The 15,433-nt window shown below is 39.7% G+C and overlaps 1 protein-coding gene and 1 non-coding gene across 2 annotated transcripts in view; both read right to left on the reverse strand.

Annotated features, from left to right (window-relative positions):
- Positions 1 to 15,433, reverse strand: part of Ush2a (usherin) — a 641,642-nt gene that overhangs the window by 185,177 nt on the left and 441,032 nt on the right. Inside the window, exons 44-46 of the mRNA XM_035445085.1 lie at positions 13,040 to 13,249; positions 11,424 to 11,626; positions 6,771 to 6,883 (exon numbers count right to left, since the gene is read on the reverse strand). Coding sequence (XP_035300976.1) covers positions 6,771 to 6,883; positions 11,424 to 11,626; positions 13,040 to 13,249 — 526 coding nt within the window. The remainder of the gene's footprint in view (positions 1 to 6,770; positions 6,884 to 11,423; positions 11,627 to 13,039; positions 13,250 to 15,433) is intronic.
- On the reverse strand, positions 6,030 to 6,136 carry LOC113836122. Its single transcript, XR_003486125.1, has one exon. It is a non-coding gene; the product is annotated as a U6 spliceosomal RNA (small nuclear RNA).

Genomic DNA, 15,433 nt, shown 5'->3' on the forward strand with positions numbered 1-15,433 from the left:
TCTCCATAGTGTGCATTTGGCCTCTTCCTCAAAAATCAGGTTCATGTACTTATATGTGGATCCTCAGTCCTATTACTATGATCAGGTGTCTGTTTTTAAGCCAAATACCACACCTTTCTTCTTTTTCATTACTGTAGCTCTGTAGTACAGCTTAAAATCTTGGATGCCAATATCTTCAGCAGGTGTTTTTCATTTGAATTCATTCAGGATTGTTTGGGCTATCCTTGTTTTTTGTTTCTCCAAAAAGAAACTCAAGGTCATCCTTTTTAATTTCTCTATGGATAATTGTGTTGGGATTTTGACAGGAATTGTGTTGAATCTGCAAGTTTGCTTCTCGTAGGATGGCTTTTTCCCCCCACACCCTCAATCCTACGGAGATACCATATAATGCAGCAGGAGATAGTGGTCAGCATAGACACCACAATTGATCAAACTGCAGATAAGATACCATCGAGCACTAAGTTCTGAATGACATCTATATCTCTCCTCCCTGCCCCTTCCCGAAGCTGTTGTGGAAGAGGGGGTGGGAAGACCTAAGAGCCAGATGACTGCAGTGGATAACTGCCTAAATGAATCAGTGTTCTCCAGACATGACAGGGTGGTTATACATTTGAACTCACAGTGTTTGTGCCAGCATGCATTAGACCTGATCAAGCGCAAGTCAGAAAACCTCTCAGCGTGAAGGGCCACTTCTAGTGAGGAACTCTTAGGAGAAGGAAGAGTCAGTTTTATTAAAGGGTGTGGCCTCCCGTAGGCCAACCATATTCTAGTGGAGAGCTACACTACTTAACACATTGGCATGGCACAGCTTGGAAACAAAGTTGGGTGGACAGGAAAGCAGGGTGAATCTGGGAAGAGTTTGGGAAGGGGGTTGAATATGATCAAAATATGTTGTATGAAATTCTCGAAGAACCAATACAAACCAGAAAGACATCAATAAAACTGAGAGGTGTTTTTTTAAAAAAAATCTACTAAAATAAAAACTGCCAAGACTCTACAATGGAAGGAAATAAATCAATGCGTATACTGGAAGCAGCAATCTGCTCATCAAACTGACAAATGTTTGAGATTGACCAACTCTTTGGTCAATCTTCAAGGCTAAGATAAAAAAGCTCAGTTGGAAAGAAACATCCAGAATACCCCAAATTATTAAGAAAATTGCATTCCAAGTTAAAGGTTTTTCTTCAAGGTAAACTCTAGACAAAAGTGGGTTTCATTGGTGAATTCCAACAGTGTTTAAGAAATACATAAAATAATGTTTTATAAGATTTCTCCACAAAGTAGAGAGAGAAGTAGCTCCCAACCCTTTCTGTGGGGGACAGAATGAGCATGACAGCCAAACAAGGTAAAGGCACTGCTAGAAGAAAAGGTACAACTGAACCCAATTCTAGGAGCACAGCTGGAAACATCCACAGATTGCAGCGAGTAGCTCCCAGCCACATGTAAAGAGGGGACCACATGGCAACCTTCCAGGGCTTCCTCACAGAACACAGACTGGCCCATGGCTTTTGAAATCAATACATAATTAATCACCCAAAAATGCAAAACACAGGGAACTATGTGACATAATACTATACATATTTATAAAAAATAACTCTCAGGAAATGCAAAATAAAAGATAATTCTTCAGCCCAATCAAAGTTTTCCTCTCTAAACTTCACAGGTGACAAACATCCTCGCTAATGGTAAAGGAACGGACGTGTCCTTACATTCATTTTTTGTAGATCCATTGTAGAATTCAGCAATCTACAACAAAGTGCCCAAGACTCACAATAAGTTTAGCAAGGTTACTGAACAGAGTTTTATTATATCAAAATCAATGGTCTTTCTACATGCCAATAAGAAACAATTAAATTTTAACTTACTTAAAGAAACATTAATAATTGCATTTCTAAAAGAAAACAATTAGGTACAAATCTAATGAAATACCTTCACTACTGTGTATTGAGCTCTGTCAAATGTTGATGAGGTAAATTGTGCCTAATACTTGAAAGATTAGATACAATTGAGACACAAATTCTCTCCCAATTGACTCACAGAGTCAATGCAGTCCTAATTAAAACCACAGAGAGATTTTTGTAGATATTAATAGACTGTTTCCAAAATCTACGTGGAAAAGTCGAGTAAAAGAAAAGCCGAAACAAGTATTAAAGAGCTCCAACAGAAGGGTCAGGCTGTATGCTTTCAGAGGCCACTATGCATTTGTAACGCTCAGCATTTTATGATGCTGATGACCTGACAGACATATTGACAAATTCAACAGAAAATTAAACAGTGTCCTATAAAATGTGTTTATGTTCATTTTTCACAGCATTTGAAAGTTTTCAGTAGAAAGAAAATAGTCATTGTAATAAATTGTGTTGGAACTACAAAACACTTTTTAGAAAACAACAAGAAATAAAAATAACTCTAACTTGTCCCACACATCAGTCTAATTAGCACAGATGTAAATTCAAAATTCAAAATATCAACGTTTGTCTAAACCTTGTAGGAGAAGAATGATAGGAGGAATATAATATTTATTTTAGGAGTTTTTTTTTTTTTTTTTTTTTTTTTTTTTTGCTTTCCCACCTTCAACCAAGATCTCAGACAGCCTAAGATGGCCTTGAATTCACTCTGAAGCAGAGAAACATCTCCTAAGTTAAGGTAAGGTAGAGTTCTTGTGTTAAACACTGCATGTGCAAGCCAAACAAGAAATAAAAGGTAAAACCAACTCTGCTGAAACTTAAGTCTTTTGTTCTATAAAAGACACAGTTAAGTGAGCTGAGAAGATAAGCTACCTGGCGTGGCATGGTGACTCACACCTACAGTCACAGCACTTGGGAGCCTGAGACAGGAGCATTGGGAGTTCAAGGTCTTTGTAGGTGAGGTGGTTTGAATAGGAATGGACTCCTAAGACTTATATATTTGAATGCTTGGTTATTAGGGAGTGGCATACTTGAGAGGGATTAGGAGGTGTGCCTTAATGGAGTGGGTGTGGCCTTGGTGGAGGAGGTGTGTTACTGGGGGTAGCTTTGGGATTTCAAATGCTCAAGCCAATCCCGGTGTCTCTCTCTTCCTCTCTTCCTGCTGCCTGCTGATCAGATGAAGAACTCCCATCTCCTTCTCCATCAGCATGTCTAACCACCTGCTGCCACGCTGATAATGGACTAAACCTCTGAAACAGTAAGCCAGCCCCAGTTAATGTTTTCCTTTAAGAAAATTGTTATGGGTATGGTGTCTCTTCACAGCAATACAACACTAAGACACTGTGTTACACAGCAACTTTGAGGCTAGTCAGTCCTACAAGACTTCATGACAGAAGTTTCAGAACAGAACAGAACAGAACAAAAACCCCATACTTTTAAGACAAGCCATAGACTAGAAAAAGACATTTGCAAGTTATTAGACATAAATAATTCCCCCAAAATGCATAATGGTAATGCGGAGTAGAAGATGCTATGGGCAACTTTGTCAATCCTTTGGCAATATCTCATGACTCAACAGTCTAGTGGATTGATTCTGTACACCAGTGACTATGGTTTCAAGATCGAGTATTTCTTCTCTTTAATGTGATGCTGGTTATTCACGATTTTATCTTTTTTGGGGCATAGCTCACCTAGTTTCTTTTCTTTTTGCATCTTTGTCTTATTGCATTTTCAGAGCCATTGTCTCAAACTCTCTCCCCCAATGTTTCAACTCAGTTCACACTTCTAACATCTACAAAGTTCCTTCTTCTCACATTAGTTACCCTTTTTATTTTTCTTATATCCTGGTTTTGCTTCCTTGATAGAAGATCTCCTTTAGGTAAAAGTTTTTCTGCACATAAACAGTTTCTGAGTCTATCAAATACTTTTGTTTATCTTTGTGCTTTTGTCAACTTGAAGAGTAGCACACCCACCCACATAAAGCTCACTTTAAGTTTATAGATGACAGATCAGCATACTCTCCCATTGGACATCTGACATGCAAACTTTTATTTAATTCTTTTGGAAGATCCCATATTCTATTATATGGAAGTATTTTATGTGATTCATTGTTTTCCAGACAAAAATTAGCAGTTTCTTATAAGGGGGCATTTCTGATTGACTGCTTGAGTTAGAGAATAAGTAGAGCAAGTAGCCAAAGGTTTGTGTTCAGGTTGCAGTCTCAATCATTGATTTTTACCTTTATCTAGCATCTCTGCTACTCTGCCTAGAGTCCATAATTCTTAGTATACACCATGAAGCTTCCCTAGAGAAAAAATTATTAATCTCTTGGTAGTTGGAGTGGACCACATGGGAGAGGAGAAATAAGTGGATACATAGACAGTGGGAGGGGGCCTAGGATACTCATCATTATCTTTTGTAGATTTTCAGCAAAGTTCATTGTTGACCTTCACTTCACACATTTCTCCATGGTGTCTCATGCCTCTCTATTCAAAGATTCTCTGCAGAAAATTAAGCTTGCCTGATATCACCCTTTCAGTCTTCCAACCAATATAACTTTATCAACCATTATAAATAATTTGTTTCTTCCAGATAAGTTCTGCTTCCAAAAATGTGCTCAAATCTGGCTTGCACTGGTGTCTCCTCACTCTGTTTCTTACTATGGTACACTGCTCATTTGAATGGTCTCATATTAACTTCTTACATTTGGGACTATGCAATCTTTAGTTCCAACCATTTCCCCCTCTGGTATGATCTGTAGTAAATTCATAAAAGAAAATCTATGATGGAGACCCAGGTATATTTCTTCAATTTTTCATAAATCTTAGAGACTACTTTTGGCTGAATGTAAATGTATGATCTAAAGTACTATTCTTTAGTCATTCAGCAGATTTATAAAGATGCCAGAAGGTAAGAACAGGGCAAAACCCATCTCTTGAACTATAGATATTTTCTGACTTTAAGAATAAACTCAGTGTCTTCCTCTCTCTCCACCCCACCGAAGATTCTTTCCATCCCTTATAATCCTGGCTAGATTGTGGAATTTCTTCTCTGCATATTTTCTTGCACATTGTCAATATTGACATTATTTTCACATAATTTATAAATATATAGTAAATATTTAATTTCCCACCCCCATTCTAGGACAGAACTTTAAATCTAAACTTGTATATACTCTTTGGAATTTATTTCACTTCCTATTTTATTATAACCACAAATAGGTTTGATTAAAATATAAAGTCTCTAGTGCTCAAATAACATGTGCATTCCTCCTTTTCATAGTAAGCTCCTATTCCTGGCATACATGGCAAAAACCTACTGAAAGAATTGTGTTAATTAGAACATACCAAGTTAGACAGGAATGTATAGTTTGTTAATATGAAAACACACTCAAGAAGATAAAATTTTCAACATGAGTAGCTAACATTCAGTTGCTTGTGTTTGCCAATTGTTATAATTACTATAGGCTACAGTTAATTGTATTGCTAGCATTTCTATTGCTGTGAAGAGACACCATGACCACAGCAACTCTCATAAAGGAAAACATTTAATTAGGGCTGTTCAAATCAAGGTGTGAAGCAAGGCAGCATGCACAGAGACATGGTGCTGGAGAGATAGCTTGCAGGCAATAGGAAGTGAACTGTATCCCACAGTGGGCAAAACTTGAGCACATGAGACCTCAAAGACTGCCCTCACAATGACAAACTTCCTCCAACAAGGCCACACCTACTCCAACAAGACCACACCTCTTAACAGTGCCATTCCCTATAGGCCACACATTCAAACCCATGAGGGTATAGGGGAAGAGGGATACCTATTCAAACCACCACATCAATATACCTATTTTTGTTCTGATGGCAAAGCAAAAAAACCCCAAGCCCTAGGAATATCAGTGTGTTCTGGCTGAAACTATCAGAATGGAAACACACCATGATGGATGCAGTCACTCTGTGTGTGTCTGTGCACATGTATTTAGGTAAAAGGTGATTCACCTTGTTACGATCAAAGTTTGACAAGGGACAGTTCACATTTCCTCCTTTAGTCTCACCCAATATAGAGGGATCAGCAATTGTAACCTTACTTTTTACTTATTTCTGGGAAATGACACTGAGTTTTGTTCCTGTTAACAGTGGATTATTCGTATTTATGAGTGTTATCCCTGTGCAGAGCCCATGTTAATAGTCTCTCTATCATTACAATTTTAATATATGTGCTACTAAAGCAGGCACTTACTGTAATTGTTAGTTTATTTGTTGAGAGAACCCTTGCTCTGTTGAAACTTGCTTTGTAGACCAGGCTGGCCTTGAATTCATAGAGCCAGGTCTCCAGTCCCAAATCTGAATTACTAACAGAGGACTCACTTTCAATCTGTGGTAATCTCTCAGCAAGGAAAGAGTAAAGAAAGGGATTCTATTAAGAATCTGATAAAACTGTTAGCAGCTATCCAAATACTATTTGCTCTATATATTTGAGACACATTTTTAGCTCTAGAGCAATCTGAGATAGATAAATCAAATATTTTCAAAGCGATTCAGTTATAAAATGGTCATTCTAATTAAAATTTGAATTTTGCTTCACAAAAGAATTCATTAAAGGACACATTTAAATAAAGAGGCTCTCTTTACAGATACATTCAAGTAGCTGTTAATAGATGACCAGGCAAGAGATATGGAATCAGGAAAATAGGTTTTAATGTTTTTGGTATGCAGTGTAGATTACCTGAGAAATATAAAAAATTTGATATGCACCCATACTTACAGCAACCTTTAAGTGAGAGTTTCCTGGCTAAACTGATTTCTTTGATATTTACTTCCATTTCTTATGATCCAAGTTGTTTAGATTGACTGATAAAGAGCTAGGTACCTTGAAGTAATATCATGGATTATAGGTATTGAAATGTCAGTTGGAGTATCTTCCGCAGTGCTGACTTGGGTTGCATTGCTTTTCACGCAGGCATCTTTTGTACAGACTTCCACCTGCAAAGATTAGTTTGGAAAGGAATAAATATAATCATCTTCAAAACAGACCAGCAACAGTCTGAATCCACCTCCCCCCTATTCATATGATTCTCTTCAAGTCCATAGGGCCCCCCCGGGGCTTAGTAAATATTCTTCTTTTTGATGTGAATTGAATCCAGTGGGGTGAGCTCAGAACAGAATACAGAACTGGGCTCGGGACGATTGATTTAGTGATTAGTATGGTGATGTTTGGTCTCTGGTTCTGACCATTCACAAAGAGAAGGGCTTATTAATCTACTCAGAACAGTCAAAGGACGGGAGACGCTCAGGTGCTGATTCACAAGCCTAATAGGTTATCCTTGCACAGTGCTCTCCAGATCTATAGCCATGCGGTATAATGATGATATCTCCTGGAAGTCTTGACACTTTGCAACAAATTGCCTAAATGCTAATGTCTAATGGGAGAAAAATGAAGCTCAGGGAAGCCTCCCAATAGGGCTGAGCTATTTTATATCCATTTGTTCCAGCTGCAATAGTATTGTCCCCTTAATCACAGCAGAAAAATCATCACTCACCCCTTTAATTCTGCCACCTAGTTAGAATAGAAACCGAGAGGGTGGCAGAACTTAAGATTGGAAATGGGGCCCATCAAACATCAGTACCCAAAAGGAGTGCTACCCAGTGGCCGGCGGGAGAGCATGCGGAAACACAGGAGAAATCTGGTGGGACAGCTGCCGCCACACATAGCATTTAAAGGGTAAACTCAACTGTGTTTCTTTTTATAAAAGATTTATTCTAAAAAAAAATATATGTGCATGTCTCTACATATGTATGTTTCGTGTGCTTTCAGGTAGCAATGGGGGCTAGAAGGGGGTGCCAGATCCCTTGGGACTGAGGTTATGCTGGTTGTGAGCCACCTGATGTGGGATCGGGGAATGAAATCTGGCTCCTCTGCAATAGCAGCGAGTTCTCTTAACTGCCGAGCCATCTCTCCAGCCCCCGAACCATACTTTTTCTTGTGTTCACTTCAGTGCCATATACAGAGGTAAAAGAGTGCTATGTACCAATGATCTTAAATTCTGCTGCTGTGGGTTTAAGGAAATCAACCCTCCAAGTCTTTATGTCAGAACTGGAGCGAGATAGAAAAGATTCATACTGTATTTCAGAGACACCATTTTGTTGTCAGCCCTGTCATCTCTAAACAGGAACGGGGTACATGTTTGTGGCAGTGCACCAGCTGTGTTTTCAACAGTTGTAATATTTTGTGGTACTATTTTATAGACTTAATCATTATTAAGCTCCTCCACTATGGCTAAGCACAAACAAGAAATAACTTTAAGATAGATTATCTTAAAACACAATGTGGTAGAGTTAATGCTATAAGTTTTATGCATGTCGGAAGGTACCACACATTGGTACGCAATTTTATTAACCCAAGTACTCAGCCAAACTCATTATGTCTTTAGTATAAAGATATATGTCTGATGGGCTCTTGACCAAATAATTGTTAATGTCTTCTGGATGTACAATAATAGTTCAGGTTTGTAGAGTGAGATATGCACTCTACATATGCTTATATTTTATGTGTTTACAGCATGCAATGAACAATCAGTGTAGGGAATGGTGCTGTCTCCTCGCTTTTTCATGCTTGGAGCTTGAGTTCCTCCCTTCTAGCTATTGATAAAGTAGACTATAGTGGAATTAGCCCTCCACTCTGTTTAACAACATCAGAACTCACTGCTCCTAACTGAGCTTTGGTATCTGTTAACTCAGGCTTTCTCTACTCCCAACTGTCATCACTTCTGACCTCTAGTAAAAACCATTCTGCATTTGGATCCAGTACTCTTTATCTTGCACATATGAGGAATCTTCAGACCTACACTTTAGCAAATCTGTAAACTCGGAGGCAGAGAAATCAGGAGACTCCAAAGGTGGTCAGATGTCTGATATTTGTCTCGGGCTTTACTACATCCTACTTCTTTCTCAGATAAATATTACACTTAATTTGAAGGACTAAAGTACTCATGCTTCTGCAAAAATACTTTCTGTTGACTTTGGAGAGTATAACCCTGTGTTCTCATTCTAATAGAACTAATAGAACACTAGGAGTCTCTACCCTGGGGAGATCTCTAGTAACATATGTTATATAACATGTGAATGAAAAGTAAATTTTAGGATTTACCATATTTACTTGAAAAGCTCTTAAAAATCAAGTTTTAAAATTGAACTTATGATTCTCTTTGAACAGGGGACAGAAGGATTTATCCATTGAGATACCTGGGTATTTGATCAGTTTTAAAATCAATCACTATTTTGTGGAAGAGGTTAACCTAGAGAAGTTTGGTTCAAAATATTGGGTATACTTGTTCAATGATGACTTAAATGATGTTTGACTTCATAAAAAAAGGCACCAAAATTTAACATTCAAATTTCCAGCCATGCATAAATATGCCAAATGTGATAATACCAGACTGAAAAAAAAAATAAACAGTATGTAGATAGTAAGGAAAACCCCTCAATTTTGGGGTTCAATTTTGACCTTCTGTCTTTGTTTCAATGATACGATCTGATTAAAATATGCTTTCTTTTGGCCACAACTGACTCAATCCCTCAGAGTGAGTGAGGACTTCTGTATTACTAAAGGGGAAAGTGATTTGGTATGGCAGGCCTTGTTCTACAGGCCAAGGCCAAGCAGCACATGTACACACAGCCTCAGAGTCCTCACCACCTGTCTGCACTCTCGCTTCCAACTTGGTACCTAAATATGTATATATGAGTGCATGTATTTAATTACTTATTTGGGGTGTGTGTGTGTGTGTGCATGCATGAGTGCATACATGAGTGCATGTGTGTGTGTGCATATATGAGTGTAGATGCCAGAAGAGGGTATTAAGATCTCTTGGATTTGGAGTCGAAGACATTTTCAAGACACGTGGACCATTATGTGGGTGCCAGAATCCAACAATAGTCCTCATGATAGCCCGGCAGGCACCCTCAATACCCTCCACCACTGAACCACCTGGCCAGCTCCAGAATTCAGATTTTATAAGGTAAATGATCAGGCTTCATTCTCAGAGCTCAGGCGTATCCTCCAACAGACACCCAAAGAAGACCTCACAGCAAAGCCTCCATCACCACCCAGTGTTCTTTGTTCACACAGCTCTAATTGGAATGAGTTGGGGCATGGTTTTATGAAGTGACCCATATGTGGACTCTCCCTAAGGTGTGTGAATGCAAACACAGCAGCCCACATGTGCCAACGCCTATGTAACTCACATAGGTTGTTGGAAATGAAAACACAACCCATGAAACTTTCTTTCTGTGCCTATTGCTTCCTTTCTTGATGTCTATTGTTCTATTGTAGCCAAATAAATGTGCTTCCCTCTCAGACATGCAAAAACAGCATGTAACATGGGCAAGACACAACACCCCTGGCAAAATGCTTCTGGGGTCAAATAAAATTCCTGCATTTAATACCTTTTGGAAAGTATTCATGAAGTGCTCATGAATTTGAAAAGTTGAGTAGATTATTTAAAACTTTACTAAATTGCAGCCTTTTCTACAAGCGCTGAGCCTCTAAAAATCTTTTCTTCACATGTTCGCTCCCTTGGCCCTGTTATCTCATGTTTATCTGACATTCACGTGAAGACTTTCAGTTCCTCCAGGACAACACTGTATCTTATAGACTTCTGGGCTCTGGTATGTCTCCTATTTTAGAGTCAGTAGACCTTCAAGAGGCCCACAGGCTTGGCTTCGGGTAGACAATGCACTCTCTGAATTCTGTGATGTTTGCTGTGTTAGTGTATAAATATTCTCCTAAGGAAGGAGGCGTGCACTTAGAAGATTCTCCTAGACTCCCAAGGACAAAACCTTTAAATGCAGCCACTTCACATGGGTTAGGCTGTGGACTGTTTGCCACATAATGAAAAGATTCATTCCTTCCATGCTTGGGTAAAATCCTTTGGCATTTTGTTTTTTATTTGCCTCATCTTATGTTTTCCTGTTGCATTCAAAATCAGGAATGACAGTGGAGGACAGAATATTTTGCGTTATCTATGTCATGCCTTTACAAAGGGACAACTGACACCCAGAGAGCTATACTACTTTCCTGAGTAAGAGGCACAAAAAAGAACAGAGAGAAAAATCTCTACAAGGTAATTCTGATGTTGATAGGAATAAAAAAGGAGGAGAAAGAAGACAAAGCAGGAAGACTGTCTTTTTTGGTGATAGTTTGATTAACTTCATTTCACCAGTGGGTATTTTATCATCTCCCTCATCAGCACCGAGCTCCATCTGAGTCAAAAAACAAACAAACAAACAAACAAACAAACAAACAAAAAAACCTGTTCTTTTTCCAGGGGCTCAAGTCTGCAAATCCCTCACAGCAAGCAGCTTTCATTCTGGTCAATTTCCCTCTTCTCTCTTTCTTTTCCCTTCAAATAAACAATAATCTGTAACCAGGACAGACAGCCTCCACATGGAGATGTTGGCCGGCATGTTTTATTTAACATATCCATGAGCTTAACCATCCAAAAAAGAAAGAAAACAATTCTCTGACCTGAATGTCATAGATAGTGAAGGGAGACAGGCCTTTCAGGATAAACGACCCCGGCACACTCACTCCAGTCTTGTAGAGCTGATTATTTACATAGACAGAAGACTCGGTGACAATGGCATTTGGATTTGAAGGAGATGTCCAGATGACACGTACAGCTGTACTGTTGATGACGACAACCTCTGGAGGAAGCATGCCCCGAGGCTCTAGAATTAAAGGAAGAAACCGAATAGGCCCCAGCTGTCTCCACAAAAGCACTTGTTAAAGTAAATGCAGACTGATACAGAGGCTCAGCAAAGGGCTCCTTGCTTTTCCAGTTTCCTATGATGAAGACAGCACAGTCTGAAATCCTCTACAAATTGGCTTATTACACTCTCAGTTAGAAACCATAAGATTCGGTGGCGAAATGCTTCATACCACCAGCGACGTGCTAATCTTCAATGCTATGTGGCCAGTGGGATACAAATGATAAATTACTCACCCGTCTGCACCTCTAAACATGGATCTATTACTTTCAACCTTTCTCTTTATACCTCCTTGGGGGTGGGGGAGGGGAGTCTGCTCCTTAAGCCAAATATAAAATTCAAATACACTGAGGCTACTGGGATGTGAAAAATCATTTGCTGTTACTCGCTTGTAACTCAAGCGATGTGAAGCAATAATGCAATATTGTCATTATGTAAATGATTTTGAGTGTTGATTACCATAGGTAATGATGAAATCTAACATCGGGGAAAAAAATCTTGCTTAGCATTAAATTACACAATTATTCAAGCATGTCAGAAATAACTATGCAAAGGCCTATTTTTATCATAAAAACCCATCTTAACTAGTTGAAAAATCGTCCTTGTGAGTCATCCTGTTTTATAAACAAAAGGTGCTGACCTTTGGCATCACAAAGGAAATGGGTTCCATACGTAAAGAGTTCTGCTAATGGCCTGAAACGCTTGCTTGGGAGGTAACGATATTATAATGTTTATAATGAGCACATATAAAGCCAGAAAGATTAGAAAGACCATTCCAGACTCATTTCTGACTCACAAGTTGATTCTCTGGCTTCCTCTCCCTTGCTAACTGGCCCTGAAACTGAGACATTGGCAATTCTTCTCCGAGGCTGAACTTCCACCTAGTGTTTTCTGGTTACTCGGGGAGGGTGCTTCTTCAGCTGGGGTGTCATTTTGAAAAGCACAATGCTATTGAGGGATAATCTTAGAAAAAAAATGCCTCTGAAATTTATCTTTTACTGATGTGAACTGACTCCCAACTAAGGCTGCCCTGAAAAGAACAAGTGGAAACTGGTCTAATGGTCAGTTGTTAGGGCTCCACACCACTGTTCCCAGGACACTGGTCTAATGGTCAGTTGTTAGGGCTCCACACCACTGTTCCCAGGGCACTGGTCTAATGGTCAGTTGTTAGGGCTCCACACCACTGTTCCCAGGGCACTGGTTTATTCCTCTGTCACTTGATGACAACAAGCATGGAAGCATTATGGTTTCTAACACACTTCCTTTCAGCTCTGGGGATTTTATAAATGAGAGATGATGGAACTCAGCTCCAAAGGGACCAATCAATGCCACTGGCATCTCTGTAGTCCAGAACCTCTCAGAATCTTTACTCACCTTCACCACACGTGGTCACGCCCAACACTGTGCTGTTGATGCTATGGATTCCATTGAAGGCTGAGAGGAGAATCTGATACTCCATGTTTGGAGCTAAGGCGCCAAGGACATGACAGTCTACATCTGGGAAGATTTTCAAGGCTTTGTTCAAGGCCCCAGAATTCCAAAACAGTGTGTAATACTCCACATCGCCTTGTAGATCTTGAAATGCTGTTAACAGAAAACATGGAAGATTGTAAACGTGGCAGGTGGGAAGCACAGAATAAATGCTCTTGTTAAATATTTCTGGAATGAGATGGAAGCAAGCTGACGGAGACTTCGGTTTATAAAAGTTTCTGGAAGCCGGGACTTGGTGGTGCACACCTTTAATCCCAGCACTCAGGAGGCAGAGTCAGGTGGATCTCTGTGAGTTTGAGGCTAGCCTGGTCTACAGAGTGAGTGCCAGGACAGACTCCAAAGCCAGACAGAGAAACCCTGTCTCAAAAAACAACAAAAAAAAGTTTCTGGAACCTTCTTTGTGCTGAAGCTGGCAGAGTTGGAGTTTATTTTATTTTAAAATAAATTTTATTTTTCTCTTTACTCTATGATCAATTGAGAAGTCATATTGAGGAACATATACTTTAAAATTTCCCATATATATATATATATATATATATATATATATATATATTTGTGTGTGTGTGTGTGTGCTATTTATAATTATCCAAATAACCTTCGAAATGTCACTATAACTGTTTACAAAAGTATGTGCAATGTAAAGGAAGGCATAATGGAGGGCTTTCATGACTTTTTAAAAGGACTCCCTCACATTCACATCTTGGGGTTCATGTATAAGCAGCAAGCTTTAACTTTGACTATTTCCCCTAACCCTGACACTACTTTTACTTTATCTCTAGCAGTATTTTAAAAAGATGGCTGTGCCACTGTGGTTGGAAGGGTTCCTGCCAGAAGATGTCATAATCAAGTTGGAAAGCCTTGGAGACTGGGGTGTTTATTTTTCCTCTGATGTAACTAACTGTACTCATACTTCCCCAGTGACGAAACCAGTCAAGTCCAGTGAAGCCACATGGACTGTCCCTGAGAAGTCTCCTTGTCTCAATAGAAACATTTTTTTGTCTTATGGGAATATCACTCACTAACCTGTGGCCATTCCATAGCAAGGAAGACAAGTTAGACATCAAGTTTGCGCCATCTGGTACCCTAACTAATTTAAATTTAATTTAAAAATTAAACCTTTATGACATTAAGGAAGTGCTTCCAAACTCTTATCTGACAGGCTTCTCAGGGAGACAGAAAACATACCATGTACTCACCTAGAAAGGGAATCCACAATAGACCAACTCTACCAAAGGCTGATGTGGGGAGCCAGTGTGTCTCTCTTGGGCCACTAACAGGAGTGCAGGCAGGGTCACCAGTAAGGAGCAGAAGTAATTCAAAGCAGCTACATCTCTAGAAATCCTACCCCATGATGGATGGAACCAAACCTGGCAACACTGAAGCTCGTCTTAACAGCTTGCAGGCAGCTCCACCAGCTCAGTGTGTCCTTCCTTCCCCAGTTTGGCTGGCCAGCACCCCCACCCCCAGCAACTGTTTCCCCTTTCTGTGCTGTTGAGAGAAGCCCCCTAGAACCTTCCAGTTACCTAGTACATGTGAGCTTCTAGTGACCTGAGGCTGGCGTGTTCCCCATCTTTCCCACAGGAAATGTCCTCCTGTGGAGGGGATGTCTCCATTAGGTAGAAAATGCCGGTAGATTTTACTTATGTTATAGATGTGCCTTGGGAGCACACACACATTCAAAGATTACGTGTATGGAGCTGGCCTTGCACTTATAAGGAGAGCATAGATACTATGTCAAGGTCTGAAGAAAACCCCTTTACCTGTCCATTCCTAGCACAGTTCCATTCACCAATCCACTTAACACAGAACGCTCCTCACTGCCCCAAGGATGAGAGAAAAGGCGGTGGGTTAGTCCTTTTGCAGAAGCCTCCATGCATGTTACTCCGCTCTCGTGACTAGAAATGGGTGGTGTAACTGGATAGCGAGGCCATGTTTCTACCTTTTGCCCTGCCTTTTGCCAAGTCTGCAGCTGATACAGTGGAGTTCCAACACAGACTAACAGCAGGGACACTTGGTGTTGCTACTAATCCCTACTCCACGAGACAGTCTGTGAGGGCTAACACATAGTCTGTATTGTCAAGCCACCATGGCCTCTTCTATTCGGTGAACCATTTGAGAGACAGAAGATCTGTTCTTCTTTCCAAGGACAGAACAAATCAGAGACTGCTGACCTTGCTTCTTGGATAGTCAGAAGGAGAACGCTAGTAAATCTCACCTTTTCTGTCTATTGATAAACCTGGCTTGAATGTAATTTTCCTTTCCTTAAAGAGGAAATTT

The sequence above is a fragment of the Cricetulus griseus genome, chromosome 5, assembly GCF_003668045.3.
Source record: "Cricetulus griseus strain 17A/GY chromosome 5, alternate assembly CriGri-PICRH-1.0, whole genome shotgun sequence".
NCBI classification, from domain to species: Eukaryota; Metazoa; Chordata; class Mammalia; order Rodentia; family Cricetidae; genus Cricetulus; species Cricetulus griseus.